The sequence below is a fragment of the Marmota flaviventris genome, chromosome 1 (assembly GCF_047511675.1).
Source record: "Marmota flaviventris isolate mMarFla1 chromosome 1, mMarFla1.hap1, whole genome shotgun sequence".
NCBI classification, from domain to species: Eukaryota; Metazoa; Chordata; class Mammalia; order Rodentia; family Sciuridae; genus Marmota; species Marmota flaviventris.
Window position 1 is genome coordinate 54264479 of NC_092498.1, and position 18400 is coordinate 54282878.

Genomic DNA, 18400 nt, shown 5'->3' on the forward strand with positions numbered 1-18400 from the left:
ACCATGTAGCCTCCTCAATTTCCCAAAGTTCCCTGCAAGGACAAGCAGCCCTGTGTTTTTCTTTATAATTTAGTGGCCTTGTCACACGACTTTTATGTGTACCCCAACACTGGGTGTAGTAAGGAGGCACAGAGGAGTCACACTTCAGAGGAAGCATTGCTCATGCTTGCATGTGTGCATCTAAGACAGAGACAGAGGGCGAACAAGTGATTGACTGACGGCTAGATTGATTGATTTCCCTCCGTTTGCATCTCTAAGGAGCTAGTAACCACTGTCTAAAAGGCATTAGCTAATGTGGTTTCTTTTCTCTTGTGAGAAGATGATGAGAATGGCCTGACAGAGAGTCAGGGTCATAGTAGAGAGAGAACTAGGAACGTGAGTTAGAATGCGCAGAGAGGCCAGCTTCTGCCCGGTGTACAGCTCGGGAGAGGGGACGGGCACACACCCTAGGGCTGTGGAGGAGATGGCAAGAGCGTGCTGCCCCAGACCCTTGCCAAAGAAGGGGTGGCTCCTCCACATCTCCCAGGAGTGCCTGCTCCACTCCACTCCACTCCGGACCTCTCAGAGAGTGAGTGCCAGTCTCCTTCTTCCCAAGTTACTGAGGTTTTTGTAACAGCTGTTATCTTTTACCTGAGGCTCCTGCATGTGATTCCAGCCCTGAGAGAGGCCATGGCTGTTTCTTCAGCCCCTCCTTCCTCTCCTCATTCCCCTTCCTTTTTTTCCCCTTTTCCTTTCCTTTTTGCCCTCCTTTTTGGGGTGAGTGAGCACATACACATGCACCCATGCACACTCGCACCCTTTGACTGCCGTAACTACAAGGCATCATTGTCAGGATGAATGTTCTATTGAGAGCTTTTGTTCAGGAAGTTTTTCTCCCCCATCCCCCTAAACACTCCATGGCCACTTCTTCCCCTGTCCTGCCCTTATTAGATTCCTAACTTGGAGCAGGCTCCCACCCTAGATCACCCTTCAGTTATGCAGTGAGGTACACGCTAGAGCCTCCTCTCCCCAGATAACAGGCACAGCCTCACTGCACAGGTTAATCTCCTGTGTGGCTGCAGAAACCCCAGAAGCCAGTCAGGTACCTGATCTTCCCCTCACTGTCCTTCCTTCTCTTAATAAGTGTGCACACCATGCCTTCTCCACACGCCGACCACAGTAGTGACTGAAATAGTCATTGCTGCAATCTCGCATCAGTGGACAGTAAAGGATGCAGAGAGCCTTTCTTTCCCTCTGGTCTCCCAAATGGGAAATAATCACTTTGCTAGAACAGTTTTTCCCTGAATTCCATGAAGTGGATTCTAGGCAGTGGTTTGGATTTGCTGTTCATTTTTATCCCTGAGAGTCAGTGAAAGAGAGAAGGAAATGAATAGACTGCTTGTCACAACACCACCAGGATCTCCACAGTGCCTGGGGCTGCTGCTGAGAGACAAAGAATGGAAATGGGCTGAAATAGGGGCCAAGGAGGCAGGAAGGCTCCAAGAGGATCAGGCTCCACCTCCCCTGTCTCTGATGGGTTTCCTTTTCCCTCAGCCTAGGGGTTCCTCCTGCACTAATGGAGTCAGCTCTGTCACTGCAGCATCCTGCTGGGGGTAAAAGTCCAACTGCTGGTCACAGGGAGAGAGAACTGATAAGCAGTCTGCGGTGCGCTCATGGATTCTCCCCTGAAAGCAGCACATCTCTCTGCCTAAGCTTCTAAACCAGCTCTCAGCAATGCAGAAGAAGGGATTCTTCCCACTGCACACCCCACACTCCCTTCAGACCTTTTTAATGCTAGAAATGTATTTCCAGTTTGAAGACTCCCTTCATAGTGTATAGTTTTACAGAGGAAAGAGTAGAATAGTGGGAAATCAACACTCTTGTCTCGTGAGGGCCTTGGGAATAGTTAGCCCAGAGAAAATAAGACATAATGAGAAGAAATAGATGTTGTGTCTTCAAATATTTGAAGGGCTGTCAGATGTGTAATGGATGTTTTATGTGGTCCCAAGGAATTACATCAGATCTTAGAGGGCCTGGAATGTCAGATTGTTGAGTTCCGATTTTATTTGGTAAGTATAGGAAGCCATTCATGGTTTTGAGAAGAACATGTGCTGTAGGAATATTATTCTGGCTAGCTATACGTATGAAGAATTAGAATAGGGGGATGTAGAGGGCCGGCATTCAGGGAGATCAGAAGATTCTTAGCCACATGGGACAATCCAAACAAGCAGAATTATGAAGAATGAGAGCAAAAACTATAGAAGCAAAATTAGTGAAAGTTTGGGGATATAGCAGTTATTGGATCATATGGGTAGAGTAGAGAAGAATCAAAGAAGAGTGAGGTTTTCAACTTAGAATGATGGTAGTGCTAGAGCCAGAAGAGGAAACACTGGAGGAGGAAGAAGATAAGTTTGGTCTAGTTACATTGAATTTGAGGTTTTGGTGGGACACCCAGTGGGAGATCTCTGTTAGACATTTTGAAATGGGATCTGAAGCTTAGACTAGTTAAGGACTGCACATCTGTAAGTTCTAACGATCACCATGTTGAATAAGGTGAGAATGGATTGGCCTGCTGTGGGGTTGTGGCCAGGGTGAAAAGAAAGGGCACAGGACATGACTGAGGCAATAGCAGGAGACAAATCATGAGGCGCAGAAAGAGAGGACCACAGCAGAGAGAAGCTAAGGGAGGAAAGAGCCCCACTGCGGGGTCGGTACCATGTCCATCTTATAGGTCCTCGTAGTTTCAGGAATGGAAAGACAGCCTGAGTATAGTCTTGGGAGCAAAAACTTCAGCATTAGAGATGGGGCAGTGGACAGATATTGTCAGGGAGTGGGGGAAGCAGTTACCATGAGGAGCAAAGAGTGGCAAGTCTGGCATTTTCAAGGTCTAGCTGGATGTGAATGTTTTGACTGCGGAAATCTGAGTCACAAGAACAGGGAAAGGGCCATCATAGAACAGGGCCCAGGAGAAAAGGGTGGAGGGCACGTACCTGTACTCCGTGTCTACTGCCTCAGTTTCCCTTAAGATATGTTCCTTTCCTTTACCTTCTAGGTTGTTTGACCATGAGGGTTGTTTTAGTATTTTTATTAGTAATGCAATTTAAGCAATTCTTATGCTCTTGGCTGTACTGACTTTCTCATTCTGGGAATTGAACTCTGTGCCCTGCCTGAATTGTTTTTAGACCAGCACACATGAGAACAGGAGTTGGCAAACTTTCTATAAAGGGCCAGACGGTTAATAATTTAGACTTTGTAGGCCTTATGGTCTCTGTCACAACTACTCGACTTTGAGTATGGCGGTCTCCCAATAAAACTTCCATCTGTGACACTGGAATTTGAATCTTGGGTCATGAAATATTCTTTTGATTTTTTTCAACCATTCAAAAATATAATAATTATTTTTGGTTCGTGTGTTGTACAAAAATCTGGGCAGAACACTGTCTGCTACTTTAGAGGTGATAAAGAAAAAGAAAAGGAATGCCATTCTTTGCCTATAATCCAGAATCCACGCTGCTTATCAGAACAAGGTGTATCCACGTGTCCAAGATCTGCCTATGCTCTTCAAAATTCCTTTATTTCTTTATTTTTCTGCTCCCCACCCCTCCTCTTTCTTCTTTTCCTTCTTCCTTTACCCACCTCCCTCTGCTTTAAAGTAAAGTTAGTTTTAAAAAAAAAATGGTAAAGGTTCTAACTCAGCTCTCAGGCTTTTTATTCATTCTCTTGATTCACAGCTCTTAGTATTCCTGACACTCCTAGCTTTTCCTCCCTGTTTCACAAGCTGAGGGTACCAATTTCTAGACATTTGGAATTTAGTTGCCCTAGGAGGAGGAGCCCAGAGCAATTTTCTTTGAGTGAAAGCTCAAGAAAGGCAATAGTTTGGAAGTATACTCAACTCATCTCAGAACCATTTTGTTCAAATAACACAACACAGCTTGGTTTGGAAAAAGTCACTCTAAATTTATGCAAGTAAGTAGCTTTTACATTTCGCTGCCAGGTATGTGCCAGAATACCTTCTGGAAGCTTGTACTTACAAGATCCACATGGGTATTTCCTGTGACTTTCTTCCCACCCTGAAGCTAATCTCTGTAGGAGCCTGGACAGTAAATTCAAATTTTCTCTTTATCCATTAATATTGAACAAAAAAGACCAAGATGAGGAACCTTTTGGTGCCAGAAATGAAAAAGAGAAAAAATAAATAAATCTAAGTTTTATTTGATTCAAAGATAAAGTTCCATGTTTAAAATAAGTCAGAAAAAGCAAAGTTGAGGTTCTCATAGAAACCAACTCCCCCTCCTTGCTCCTATTGGTGCTTGTTAGGTGCTGTCGCCACAGAGCCTCTGTGTTACATAAAAGCCTGAGCCCTGTAGGCATCTTCTTGTCATTTGAAAGGCCATTGTGGCCCTAGCTTTTGACCTCAAGAGTTTTTGTTTTCTGTCTCTTAATGAAGATAGTAGGCTATAGTTTGATATGGATAATGAAAAGAAACTCAAGGGAAGACACATTTGTAGGGCACCAGTGTACCATGCCCAGTTGTTCCCTTCTGCCACTTGTTGACGGTGACATGGTCACAGCTTCTACTTGCAGCAAAACCCCCACAAGAAGCATGTATTTTGGGAAGCCAACAGCTTGCCACCTCCAGTCCCCTTCCCCCAACAGTCTCAGAGACAGCCTGGCTGGTTGATTGTGGCCACTCTCAGAATGCCACAGGAAGGGGAAAACCTTGTTAATCAGTGTGAGCGTTTTTTCTCTCTTTAAAAGTCACTGCTTTCAAATCTTGCTCTGCAATGGGGAGAATCATAAAAGGTTATTCCAAAGCTGTCTTGATTGTTACTTGCTGTACCAGTGCTATCTGTAAAAGCTTTTCTCCCTTTTGGGAGTGATTCTTTGGTGTCTGAAGCTAACATAAATCAAGTTTGGTGAAGCCAGTTCTGCATACTGCCTGGCTAGACAGAGAGCAGGAAATCCAGTGTGAGGCCCTTGATTCACCTCTCCCTTGCCTCTTCCACTTATTGTGATCAGCGTTTTGGCACCTTAGAGGAGTCCTGGAAATCAGTGTTAGTAGAATTCCTCATTAACTCTCCAAGTGTTAACTCTTATACATGCAGAACTCAGGATAGAGATTGTTTTAAAAGGTGTGTTGTATCTTTTTCTGCTACATTTTCTCCTCTCTGTCATTCATGTAAGATGACCGAGCAGTTATTGAGCATCTACTGTGTACCTGAACTGGTATATGCCTTACCACAAATGACTGCAGAACCGGGATCTATTAACAACCTAGCATTGTCTATTATGACTTGTGTCAGAAACTTAGAGTATGTTTAATAGCCAAACTGCACTTCCTTTCTGTAGGTGCCTCCCTTCCATCTCCCTTTCTTCAAAGGGAGTTCTCACTGCATTGTAAAGACTTGGTCTTATTGTTCCTATACCCAATTAACTTCAGTCCCTGGTCTTCCAACAAATGCAGCAAACATCACAAAATCAGAACAACCTAATAAAAGTCTATCCTAAAGAACCATGAACTAAATACAGCTTCATTCTTAGCTCCTGCCCAGTTCTGACTCCCTTGACTACAATTACCTGAGATGTTTGATCCCTTTAATTAGGAACCCTTCATTCTTCTTTTATCCCTTTATTCTGATCGTTGAAGAAGCTTTAGCAGTGGCATGTTCCAAAATTGGCCCTCAAGATGCTACCTCCCCCTGAGGAAACATAGAGATTTAGATAACAAGGGAGAGAATAAAGAATTTGAAGCAATATGAAATCCTTATTTTATTTCTGAACCTTTTAATATAAATTGAGACCTTATACCATGTAGAGCTAACTTGTAGGAGCCAACCAGTCTACCATTACCCTTTCTGTCTGGACCATTTTAGGAACATGAAAATGTATGTGCTAAATGAGGTTGCTAACTGCTTCCTGGACAGCACTTGGAACTTAGGACCTCCAAATTGCTTTGACACCTATGAACAAGAAGTAAGAGCAAGCTTTTAATGCGTGAGATGTGTTACAGTTCTGAGAACCGACAACTTGAACTGATTTGGTTGTGTATATATTATTTAAGTGATAGCCATATTACTTAAAATGAAGCAGATTGCCTCCCGGCCTCCGCCTTTTACTTCGATGGTTGAGTTTTTGTTCTCGACACTTAACAAGGGAAGAGCTATCTCTATATTGTTATCACCAAAGAATTGTTTGAAATCATCCTGAACAGTCTTAAAAAGTACTGCTTTTCTTAACCTGTATACACAGTTTAAGTGTCAGATTCTCTGTGTAGTGGGCTTTTTTTTTTTCTTTTTCTTTTTTCTTTTTTTTTTACTTTTGTTTGTTGGTAGGAGGAAAGGTAGCAGGGAAGGTACAGACATGGAACTAATTGAATCTGGGGGTAAAAACTCTGCTGAGAGCCCGTGGATTATAAATTGAGTAGCTGCAGCAGCAGGCTCTCAGGCAAAGGTATTGGAGTGCAGTCAGTGTGACAGGAAGCTTATTTTGGTGTTTTTTTCTGTGCCTTGCCTTGTCCTTGACAATTACTCCAGGGGACTGGAGAGGGAGAGGTGTCTGAAGTTTCCCATCTGGAAAACTTCTCAGCATTCCTGCCTAGGGTCCTAGAGACTAGGGATGAAGATGACCCAGTAGATGAGACAGTCTGGTCTCATGTCTCTGACCCAGCTGTCTGTCCCGCATGTCTACACTCAGCCCCACTTTATCTGCTACCCAGGTATGTTGCTAGTAGATCGAGCTTGTTTTTGTTCTAAAGCCCCACCAGAACCACTATTTTGTCTCTTGTGTGGTTTGATCAGTAAAAATTGTGTTGAAATTTTAGGGAGCAGTATTTAAAGCAGAGGTATTTAGATTTAAATACTATAAAAGAGGTCTTTGAATAAATATAGAAAATAAAGTCATAACCCACTGGTCTTGGCCAGTTTCACTATAAGAAAGAGGGATGAATGTTGTGATTGACTTCCTTTCACCTTTAGATAGAATGACAATATTTTCATTGCCATCAGGGAACTTATTTATAGCCCAGTAGTCATCCCCACGCTGTTTTTCTGATATTTTGTCCAGATTTTCTTTCCCCTAATAATTACACCCCCAGCTTCAGGCTAAGCATTTTCCCTCCTTTCTTGTGTTTACACCTTTCAAATATTTGCAGATTGTTATCGTGTCACCCTCTTAGTCACCGCTCAGCCGAGCTGTACAGATTTAGCACCTTTTATCTTCCCTTTAAAGGCAGGCCTACCGCCCCTGAGTCATTTTCCCCTGCTCTCTTTAAGTGTGCTCCAGTTTTCTGCATTTCCATGTGGCCATGTAGCCTCCTACTGCTGATCATAGGTCATACATGGGAATTGTTTTCCTCTTCTGTTATGTTGGAAGCTAAGCATCTCTCCTGTGCCCCAGCCATGGTTCTTCCAGATGTTGATGCTCAGCATTAATTGCTTTATTTCTGGATTTAAACTGCATTTTCCAGATGTGCCAGTTTAAAGACCAGTGGGGTATATAGGTGTAGCTATGCTGTGTTTCTTATCCTTGAAGTGTATTATGTAACCATGGGAAAATGGGATGTGTGTAGTTAAGGATTTTGTAGGTCCCTCTCCTGGATTGCTCTAGACCTCATTCAGGGTCTATGATCCTGCCAGTTCAAAGTATTTTTCATTCAGTACATCTGCAGTGTCTCTGTGTGCTAGACAGTATGTTGGATGTAGGAAAGAACACAGAATCTGAATATGACACAGTACCCGCCCTCAGAAGCAATTTCTGTTTTAGTTTGAGTTTTATTTCATTTTAAAATATAAGATTCTCACAGACCAGCTCATGGTGGCAATGAGGGGAGAGAGCAGGTTTACCAGAACATCCATTAAAATAACAGGATTCAGGCTGGGGTTGTGGCTTAGCAGTAGAGCGCTCACCTAGCACATGCAAGGCCCTAGGTTCAATCCTCAGTACCACGTAAAAATAAATAAATAAACAAATAAATAAATAAATAAAGGTATTGTGTCCAACTACAACTAAAAAGTAAATATTTAAAAAAAAAAAAAAAAAAAAAGGATTCTAGGTAGGGTGAGGTCTCACAGACCCTGGAACCTGGAATTTGACTTTGGGTCTGAAAGGGTCCAGGGAATCTCCATTGTTAATGCAGAGTAGTCCCCTCTGATCACTGCCTCCTTCCTCTGGCTCTTGAATGGGCTTCTGTTTTATACACTGCCTCTTTCCAATTCCAGAAAGAGCATCATGTTGGTTCACTTGGTAGCTACCATTTCTGTTTGGCCAGAGCTTTTTTCTTTTCTGGTGCTGGGGATGGAACCTAGGACCTCATGCTTGCTTGGTAAACTCTCTGTCTCTTAGCTACGCCCCCAGCCCCAGAGTTTTTCCTTATTGCCTGTCTCACTGCAGATTGGCTTTCTTGGAATCTGATGTAGTGGTACCTCTGCCTCTCCTCCCTGCTACTTCCCACCATCTGCTCCTACTTCCTATTTCCAGCTGTGGAGAGAGAAAAGAACAGAGGCCACGGTCATATGCTGGGAAAAGTAGTTGCCCAAGGCTATCTACGAGTAAGGGATGTGGCATGATGGGCCCAATGATTGACACTCCACTGCATTCTGCCTACAGTCTCCCAGACGGGCATGCATCTGCCTAGCATAATCCAGTTATCTATCACATGTTAACACTCTGCAGCCTATAGGACAAATGGCAACATCGGTCACTATTAACATACCTTATACAGTGGGAGAAGGCAGTAGTCTTTTCTAGCATGTAATTGAGCTTCATGAGCATACAGGGTGCCCTCCCACCTTCCAGCATGTGCCTAGTGCAGAAATGGATTGATGAAATGGAGGGAGGCAATGTCTGGTGAGCTATGGAGTTCTTAGATATCCTAGGTAGACAGAAGGCAGGTTCTACCACCCCTGTACCACAGCAGAGAGAACACAGTGGACATGCAGAAAGCACCATGACTAATCCTTCAAACTGGCTTTTGTTTCCACTAGTTTTGTTTCCTTCTGCTAATGTCTGGCCTTTTGTTTGCTGGACTAAGTGCCATACTGTCACTTCTGGCCAGGGCGGATTTGCCATACTTCCCCTTGGCTCCCACTGCCTGTTAGAGGAAAAAGTAGACATGCTTTGAGTCCTGAGGCTTAATTATCATAAAATTCAACATACAGTGTAAAATATTCAGTGCAATGCATAACCTCCACATAGCCATCAATAGAATCTCTTATATAGCCATTATCTTGTCATTAACAAAAATTTGTTCTTCTTGTTCCAAAGCTGGCAAGCCAAAGTGTTTTGTGTTAATTGACCTAGTTAGTCAATGTCTCTAAGTGTATAATTTTTTTTTTTAATAGAATGATTACTCCTTAGCCCAACATTTTAAGTTTGAAAGGAGGCACCCTGTACTCCATGAGTCAGGCCTTGGGTGAGGAATTTCAAAAGGGCATGATCAAAATTATAGGATTTTATGGCCGGGTGAGCCTTTGCAGATCCTTTTATTTTATAGACAGAGACTGTGAGCCTGGAGAAGTTGAATGGTTTGTCAGTGGCAGAGCAGAAACCAGAACCACAATACGCTGACAGCTAGTGATGAAGTTTCTCTCCCTAAGTCCAACAGACATCAGGCAAAATGCTTTTTTGTTTTTGTTTTTATTATGTTTTGTTTTTATTTGCTTGGTCAACCATTCATATTCTGGAAAGCTTAGAAAAAGTGTGGAAAGTAATGAGCTTTTACCTATGTGCAGATGTGTCTGTAGGGTTTTAATGAGGCCTGGGAGCCATATGAAACTGGAGGGAGAGCATGTGTCGCCTGCTTCCTCTGTCTCTGCCTTGGTGGAACTCAGCTAAGTAGGCCCGTGGGTTCTCTCTTCATGGTGGCACAGCCCATGATAGGAAAGGAAAATGCTCAAGAATGCTTAGGATGGTAAGCATAATTTTTCTTTTTCATTAAAACAAAGTATTTTTGTTTCTTGAATGGAGGCAAAGCCAGGAACTTAACTCTGCACCTGTGGCATTGGAAGCACAGCTGAGTCCGCATGCCCTTATTAGCAGGCAGTGCCACACTGGCTGCATTATCAGAAAAGATGGCTATTAGTGGTAATATGCAGGATCCGGAATTACAGGCACTTCCTCACCTGGCTAAGGAGGGCTTCTGGAACTCTGGTGAGATCTCACTTTGTGTTTACAGTCGAGGCCCCTATAGCTCTCCAGAGTTGGCCCCTGAGGAGCTCTCCATTGCCGCCCGCCCACCTGCAACAGCCTTGGGTTTGCTGTGTGAGAACCTACCTTTTATTTCCTTCTGTTTTATCTTTTTTGGTTAAAGTCCATTCTTTCAGTGAGAAAGTGGCCCAGCGAGTACAGCAGCCTGGCAGTGTGTGCCTCGTCTGAGTGAAGGTACAGCATGCTCTAGGTAGCAGTGGGCACTGAACTTCTGGCCGCAGCAACTGCCTTGCTAGCAATAGAAGGCTTGTACTTGCATGGTCTCCTCTCTGTCAGTGGACAATGTGTTCTTTGCCCTTTTGATCCCTCAGGACAAAAGCAAATCTGGAGGCTGGCAAATTCTGGTCTTCATACCTCATTTTCTGCCAGGGTTTCTTTAACTGTGTTTTGTGCACCACTCAGGGTCTTAAATCAGTTAATGTCATAGCCATATTTTTTTCTTCAATGTTATGAAGCAGAAGAGAGACTATCATGTAATATATTTAGTCAAGTTTAACCATTGTTGCACCAGGCGTGGTGGCACACACCTGTAATCCCAACTGCTCTGGAGGCTGAGGCAGGAGGATTGCGAGCTGTGAGCAAGCCTCAGCAGCTTAGCAAAGTGCTAAGCAACTCAGTGAGACCCTCTCTCTAAATAAAATACACAAAAGGGCTAGGGGTGTGGCTGGAGTGGTTGAGTGCCCCTGAGTTCAATCCCCAGTACCCCCCCCCCCCAAAAAAAAGATTAACCATTGCTTTGTGGATACTTTATATATATATGGTGTATGTGTTCATATGTTAATGTGTATTTGGGGCATAATTAAAATTAAAAGTCTGAAAAACCTTTATCTACAGATATAACTTGGCTCAACAAATTTCTAACACACATTCAGATATCATAAAATCCTTCATGTTCTCCTGGCTTAGACTTTGAACCTTGGTCTGATAATAGGTACCCCTGTCCTCACTCCAGCAGTTCCCTGTGTGGTATCCCACCTGGGGCCCCCTTGACCCTTGGCAAGGGATTATTTCAGAGAAGACAGGTCAACAAGAAATTCCTTTCCCTTTTCTTGCCCATATGTCTGACAAAAATTGATGCAAAAAGATGTTTATTTATTTCCACTTTAAAGAGGGCAGAGAAACAGCCTACTTCAGCTGACAAACAGAGCCCAGCTGCTGGACGTGGAAAAACAACGTTAACAAAGTTCCTCTTTCCTCTCCATCTACACAGAGTGCTGTGGTTTGGTTTCCCTGGCCTGTTGTTTTCTCAGTTTAATCACTTGGTGGTTCTCAGGATTCAGAGAATGCTGCTGGATCTCTACAGCTTGACCAGGTTCTTGCTATTTCAGAATACCAAAAAGGTGACAGAGGAGTAGGTACTCAGTCAGCGAAGCTCTGAAGTCTTTGGTACCCTCCTAGTGAAAGTTTTTTCCCTCGGTTCCTACTGCCCCCTACCTTGTCTGGCCCCAGTGCATAGCAGCCCCACCCCCAGAGCACCCCAGCTCTGTTGCAAGGGTCAGAAAAAGAGTGAACACTTGCTTTTGCATTATTCTTGTTTCTTCAGCAAGGCTTTATGTATGGGTATGTGGCAAAATAGTTCAACAGAATCATTTATTTTTTCTCTCTGGCAATTCTGCTCTTGCTTAGTTTGCAGATATAAAATGAAAAGTGGCGTTGGCCATTGGTGTTGTGAAAAACATAGGCTATCTTTCATTCCTTTTTATTTACTTTAGCCTTGTCTCTCCCTTCAGGGTTAATCTCAGGCTCTTTGGCTCCTGAGTTTCTTGCCTACTTGTACAAAAATAAGTTCCACCTTCCTGCAGCCTGGTATATCCTGAAATGTAAGGAAAGAGACAGCCTTGGTGAACTTCTCAAACTGTGACACTCGAGTAGAACCTTCAGCTTTCCCATCTTTGCAAAGGTGGGAGAGTGGTCACTGCTGCCAGCTCTTCCTGCTCCCCTGCGGCTGGCTCTCTCTTGCCACTGCCCTCCCAACCTATGGTAATGTTGCAGATGATCGGTTCTATTTACAAAGCTTACAGGTTCAGAGGGAAAGTTCTATTCTTCATCTGCTGAGAAACCAAGATGTAGACTAGTGACTTTCTTTGTGATCTTGAATCTATACCCTGGACGCAAATATGAGCAGCTACCTAGCTTTATCTGTAAGCAGATGTACTTTCTGTCCCAGCAGTGGCAGGACCTCTTCTCCTCAGAGTGCCTATTTGTAGTAGCCTAAGTGTCCTGCTTCTGGTCTCCCAAGGTCAAGTGTAATGTCCCTTCACTTGGGCTGTTTGTGAATAAGTACTCCTCATTCTGTGTTATTGCAGCAGGAGGGACCACAAGCCATTTGGAGACACAGACACTTAGTGTACCCTCTCTCTGATTTTCATCATTTTCTTTTTCTGTGTCTCTAGCCCAGTGCAGCTTTTTGCTTTATAATTACAGCTGTAGTATGAATTACTTTGAAATATTTATAAGTCTTACCCAGATATCAAAATGTAACATTTTATGATCTGTCACGGACAGTCACTATTAGTGATAAATGTATTTTCAAAGTGAGTGATTGAATCAAAGAAAGAAAAGACAGTCTGTGTAAATGAGCACTTATCTTGTTAAAAAAAAAAAGAAGAAGAAAAAGAAAGGGGAAAAAAAATGCTGTTTCTGGATACAAATAAGTATAAAGAATAGGTTTCTTAGCCTCAGGAATCTTAGAGGATAGTTAGAGAGTCAAAGAAGGCTTTGAGATTTTGAACATGGGTTGCTGAGAGCAATGATAATAATGTTATAATAGCTATATTGTACCTTTCCATGTGTCAGGCATTGTTCTGACATTTTTACACACATAATCTATTTTACATGCATAATCTCTTCCTAGTGCATACCTTGTATTGTAAAGTAGACGTGTTATTATGTTTCTCTACAAATAGGGGACCTGAGATTTTGTTCAGAAGTTTGGCCTTCATGAAGCCAAAAAGTAGCAGAGGTGGGATGTGAACCCAGGTCTCTCTGGCTGTAGACACCTGATACTTCATCAGTATTCTGTTCTTTTCTGTCTCATATTCAGACTGAAAGCCTGATGGTATTAGGGTCCAAAATACAATCAAAGGACAGAGGTGGGGAAGCTTATTTGAAGAAGAAAATGACACTGAATTAACACTTTAGAATTTGATGTGAGAGACAATAAAGGAGAAAATTCTGGAGTCAGCTGCTATGGCTCTGGGGAGGCACAGTGTCTGGGTTGGCAGTGTCACTTTGGTGAGAGAGTTTTTGATGATGCTGAACACTCATAAGGAGTGAGGGGCCCAAGTCTCGGGGTGTGGTTGTGTTCCTGCCCACTTCCTTGGACTGCTTCTTTCCCCAGGTGCTCTGGGTAATTCCCACATGCAGTGGCTGAGAGCCCCTCCCCATCATGCTGCTGCCAGATTTTCCCACCTGCAAGAACTACACCCCTCCTCTCACTTCTCCCTGCATCTACCTTAGTGACAGATCAGATAGAATACACACCTAACACCTGCCATGTTGGAGGCATCAGGGGACTATCCTTGGTGGACAGCAGGCCTAGTTGGGACCCTTTTCATCACAGATTCTACTTTTATCCTGATAACAGGTATCGAATGCCCCAGAGGAGCCCGAAACCTCCCGGGCTTGGTGCAGGAAGGAGAGCCATTCAGCGAGGAAGCCACACTTTTCACCAAGGAGCTGGTGCTGCAGCGAGAGGTAGGACTTCTTCCAGTTGTTTCTTGTGTGGGAGATAACTGAGTTCCCCTCGTCTGACTTTTTTTTTTTTGCCAATTCAGAGTGGTCACTTTTTCCACTGCCCAGCCTTGCACATCTATGAGCTATTCTTGTGTCTGCCTCCATCTTATTTCCTTGAGCCTTGCATCATTGGCCAGCCACTCCCAAATGGCTCAACTCCACTGGTGGCCTGGGATGTGTGGTGAACACCAGGCCAGCCAGCCAGGATCCTGATGCAGAGAGCCTCCAGCTTTGCAGTCTTCCTCCTTGGCGAATTAGCCTGAGCTGCCTGCCTCCAGCTGGATTTAGAAGCTTGACTAACCCTGTCAGGGGCCAATTTTCTTTGAACATTTATTTGTATCTTTGAGTAATTGCATTTTCTGTAGCGGGTTTTCTGACTTAATTTAATTGTATTTCTGTTTCTGCCTGTTGGGCTGGCTCTTGCAGGACGGAGCCAGCCTCTCAGCTGCTGTGGGGCCCTTCTACCTGCTCATTTTGCTCCAGTCTTTGTCAACAGATCCATCTTCTTTTCAGGACTAGGCCAGCTGTTCATCCTGCTATGTCATGGCCACCAGAAAAGAGCAGTGGGTATGGGCCAGCACTTGAGATTTGGGATCTGCCTTTGTCCCTATTTTTTTTACAGTCAGGTCTGTCAGGTGGCTCCAGCTTTCATGCAATATCATAACATGGCACAGAACTGCATGCAGTGTGGTCTTAAAGGATTTCTCTCTTATGGATCTCAGATCCTGGGAACAGATGCATTTGGTATCTTTAGGATGTTCAGTGATACAAAAACCTGTGTAGAAGTTTCAGAGTGTCCTTTAGACTTGAATTGCTAGCAAACACATAGGTGTGAGAGATGCAGGAGCCTAGCCTGAGTGCTGATGTCAGGTTCCCCTGCCCTTCAGAGAACCACCACTTGGATTTTAACCAAGCAGTATTCTTGCTGTTGGTTGCCACCTCTTTGGGAGTTCTCTAGCACTTGCCTTTTAATTTTGTGAAAGAAACAAATTCCTAATTCTCAGTTCAAGAGATCTGAGTTCCATTTCCCAAACATGAACTGCAACTACTTGGTATTATTGCATCCGCTTTGTTACCATCTACACAGTGGTTGGAGTACTTAATGAATCATGAGATTCACATTGCTCTCTGATTTGTTTTTATTAAGATGTATTTTTACATGTGAAGCAGAAATCCTTAATATTAACATGCCTACCTGTCCCCACCCCCATCATTTCCCAACTCTACAATGTAGCTTGAATTTTTACCAATTAAAGACAGCTCCCTGCTACAGAAGTGTTTCAAGACTCCACTCTAGTTGTCTATCAGAACATGGTGCAGTTTTTGAAATGGCCCAGGGATTAGGTGGAAGGGGCCAGTAGTGTAGAAATTCTCTCTCTTACTTTGTTTGCCTTGGATATTGAACTCCAAAGAGTAGCTGTTGGAAAAAGAAGGCGGCTCCACTTGAGTTCATGACTAGAAGATACCACAGAGGAAGCAGCACCAGGTGCTTGCTTACTTCTTGTGCTTTGGCTAGAGGGATGGAACCCCTTGGTTAGGTTACCTAAGGCATTTGTTGGAAGTGTTCTCAATCTGCTATAGAAATAAAATTTCTTACCAGAGTCATATTCCTGTTTTTTTCACAGCTCCCCAAATTTCTTAACTCTTGTTCTCCCAGCCACTTTTCTTCTTGATCTTATTTCTGGCCCTCTGGTGATATCCAAAAGGACAGGGGTCAAAAAGAATACTGACCACCTAAAAGTAATGAGTGGCCCAGTGTTCTTCTCCTGTTGGACAGTTACTGTGACCTTACCTCTGTCTGTGTATTCTTCATATTTACCAATGAAAAAGTCAAAGTTTTTCCCCACCTTCTTTGATGCCCCTGGCATATGAGTTTGCATATTCTTATTCGAATCCAAAGTTGATATTTATCTTTCTTGATTGTAGTAGCCCAGTCTTTGATAGCCACATAGAGAGGTCTCTTGGTAAAGAACATTGCTACGTTTCTTTGTGGCTTATATGATGATTTGGGCAAGCTGCTTTGAAGGACCATTATCCAGAGGAGACATGAGTATGACATAAGCTATGAATGAGACAAGATATTGAATAAAGAAACCACAGTTGCGGGCATTTGCCTTCATAGGATGAATGAGAAAATGGTTTTTCAACAGTGTCAGAGTGAAGAGGGGATTTGTTTTGTAAGAGCTTTATTCATTTCATTTTACCTGAGTAGCACCATCACCTTTATTCTGTAACTCGTCTTGGGAACGGTTTTCTTTGCTCTTCCCCAACCCCCACCCCCAATAAGGATCTGATGCACAGGTACCCACTTCTCACCCTTAGAAGAAAGGGCTATGTAAGTGCAGGAAGGCAGCATGTGGGCCTGCAGCCTTCACCCCAGGTTGCCTTACCTGCAGGACAGCCTCCATTGTGCCGATTTTCCCTCCAAGAACTCTGGAGTCAAGCCACTTCTGGGTCACCACAGTTGAACTGGCTTTTTGTGCCTTGTGCCTGTTCCCTTGGTAATCAAGCATAACCAGCTTGATTGGTTGTTCTGATTGGTGCCCCATCTCTTCCCTTGAATTTGCTAAACATTTGTTGATATTGTCTTATTTTTGGCCAGGTCTTCTTTCCACTGCTTGCTTTCCCCAATTATTGTTATCACGTTACAGGAAAAGAGGAACCCACAGAGGCCTGGTTGTCACATACATGAAAGCATAAGCTGACTGGAGAAGGATGTAGATGGGGAGGGACTGTGTAATGGTCACTGTCCCTATGCCCTGGGTTCCCAGGAAGGGAATGGGAAGCTCACTTACAGTGTGCCTTCACTTAAGTGTGTTGTCCAGGCTTTCTATGGGCAACGCAGGAATCTCTGCCTGTCTCCTCCTCTGTTTTGAATGAGAAAGAATTACCTTTCTATCCTATATCCTCATGTGGAGGCTGAGAGTGTCAGACAAGGTTTTTCTCTGTTTTCAGATGGCCCCCATTATCTTGAGGCCTGATCACCCTACTCTTCTGACACTGCATCAGACTGACCTGGCACAAAGCTACTGACATTTCCAGCCACCATTCAGTTACATTTTCCTGACGCCTTTCCTTACACTTCTTTTTCTCCCTGTGCTACGTGGTGCTGCTTCTCTTCAGCTACTGGCTCCTGTTGGCTTTGGTTCTCCTCCCTGAGTTGGACATCCGGGAAACCTGTTCCAGTTCAGTGGTCTGGGAGTTCTGGTGGTGCTTGCCAGCCTCAGGGCAGGAGGAATGATAACCTAATTCTCTTTGTGACCTTGAAACCCAGAGCAGCCATGGAACTTAGAGGACTTCAGACTTAACCTTTATTCATTTCATTTTACCTGAGTAGCACCTTCACCTTTATTCTGTAACTCATTTGGGGAATGGTTTTCTTTGCTCTCCCCCCACCCCCATCCCTAACAAGAATCTGATGCACAGGTACCTCCTACCACCCTTAGAAGAAAGGGCTATGTAAGTGCAGGGAGGCAGCATGTGAGCCCGAGGTCGTCATCCCAGGGAGGAGGAGGTCCAAGGAGTTCAGCATTTCTTGCTAGCCAGACTCAGGTGGTATGTGGTATGGGTGGGCAAATCTGGTTCCCTACCAGCTCTTAAAATAAAGTTTTGTTGAAACAGCCATGTTAATTCTTTGTATATTATCCATGGCTGCTTTCACATTATAGCTCAGTGCAACTCAGAGCTCAGTAGTTAAGACACAAAAAAATATGGTCTGCAAAGCCTAAAATACTTAGCAAAAAGTTTGCTGACAGCCTGTGGTGTAGAGTATGCTGAACTGCATTTAAATGGCTTGTGGTTGCCCTGAAAGTGGGGGTTGGCTCTCTCATCCCCTGCCATTGTGCTTGGGCTGCTGCTGAACCATACAACATGAGATGATTGAATCTGTTGCTATAGCTGTGACTGTGAGCTGTGAGTGCTGTATCCCATTAGATAGCATGTGCTTGGTCACACACACACACACACACACACACACACACACACATACCATACAGCTGCCTTTTTAAGGCAGTTTTCTGCCAACTGCCAAAGACAAGAAGATCTGGTGTAAGTTCCCAGATGGGTAACTGTGCCCATTGCTAGCATCTTCCCAGAGGTAGTGATGAGAGATGGCATTAGCTAATGGATAGGTAACCAGCTTAACAGTGCAGACCCTAGGTTTTCACAGTCTAGTTATCATGTGGTCCTGGGTATGTGATTCTTTCTTGCCTTAGTGTTTCTGTCTAAAGATTAATCTAGCAGTCCAGCCATCCTCTCCCTTTTGAGACCCTTGTCATGAATGCAGAAGTCATTTGGGATTCCCCGACTCTACCTTCCAGAAGGCCTGCTGACCAGCACACACTTTCCAGCCATCACTGTATGCACAGCACTCTGGCTGCTGCTATGTTGGGGAAACCTGAGCTTTTAGAGAAGGGCCACAGGGTTAAATGAGATAAACGTCACAATTTAACTCTCTCTCTTCAGTTCCTAGCTGAGAAGGTAC

At 43.8% G+C, this 18400-nt stretch overlaps 1 protein-coding gene across 1 annotated transcript in view; it reads left to right on the top strand.

Annotated features, from left to right (window-relative positions):
- The window catches only part of Snd1 (staphylococcal nuclease and tudor domain containing 1), a 410684-nt gene that overhangs the window by 300892 nt on the left and 91392 nt on the right, over positions 1-18400 (top strand). The window contains exon 16 of the mRNA XM_027926283.2: positions 13769-13878. Within this exon, the coding sequence (XP_027782084.1) occupies positions 13769-13878 (110 nt within the window). The remainder of the gene's footprint in view (positions 1-13768; positions 13879-18400) is intronic.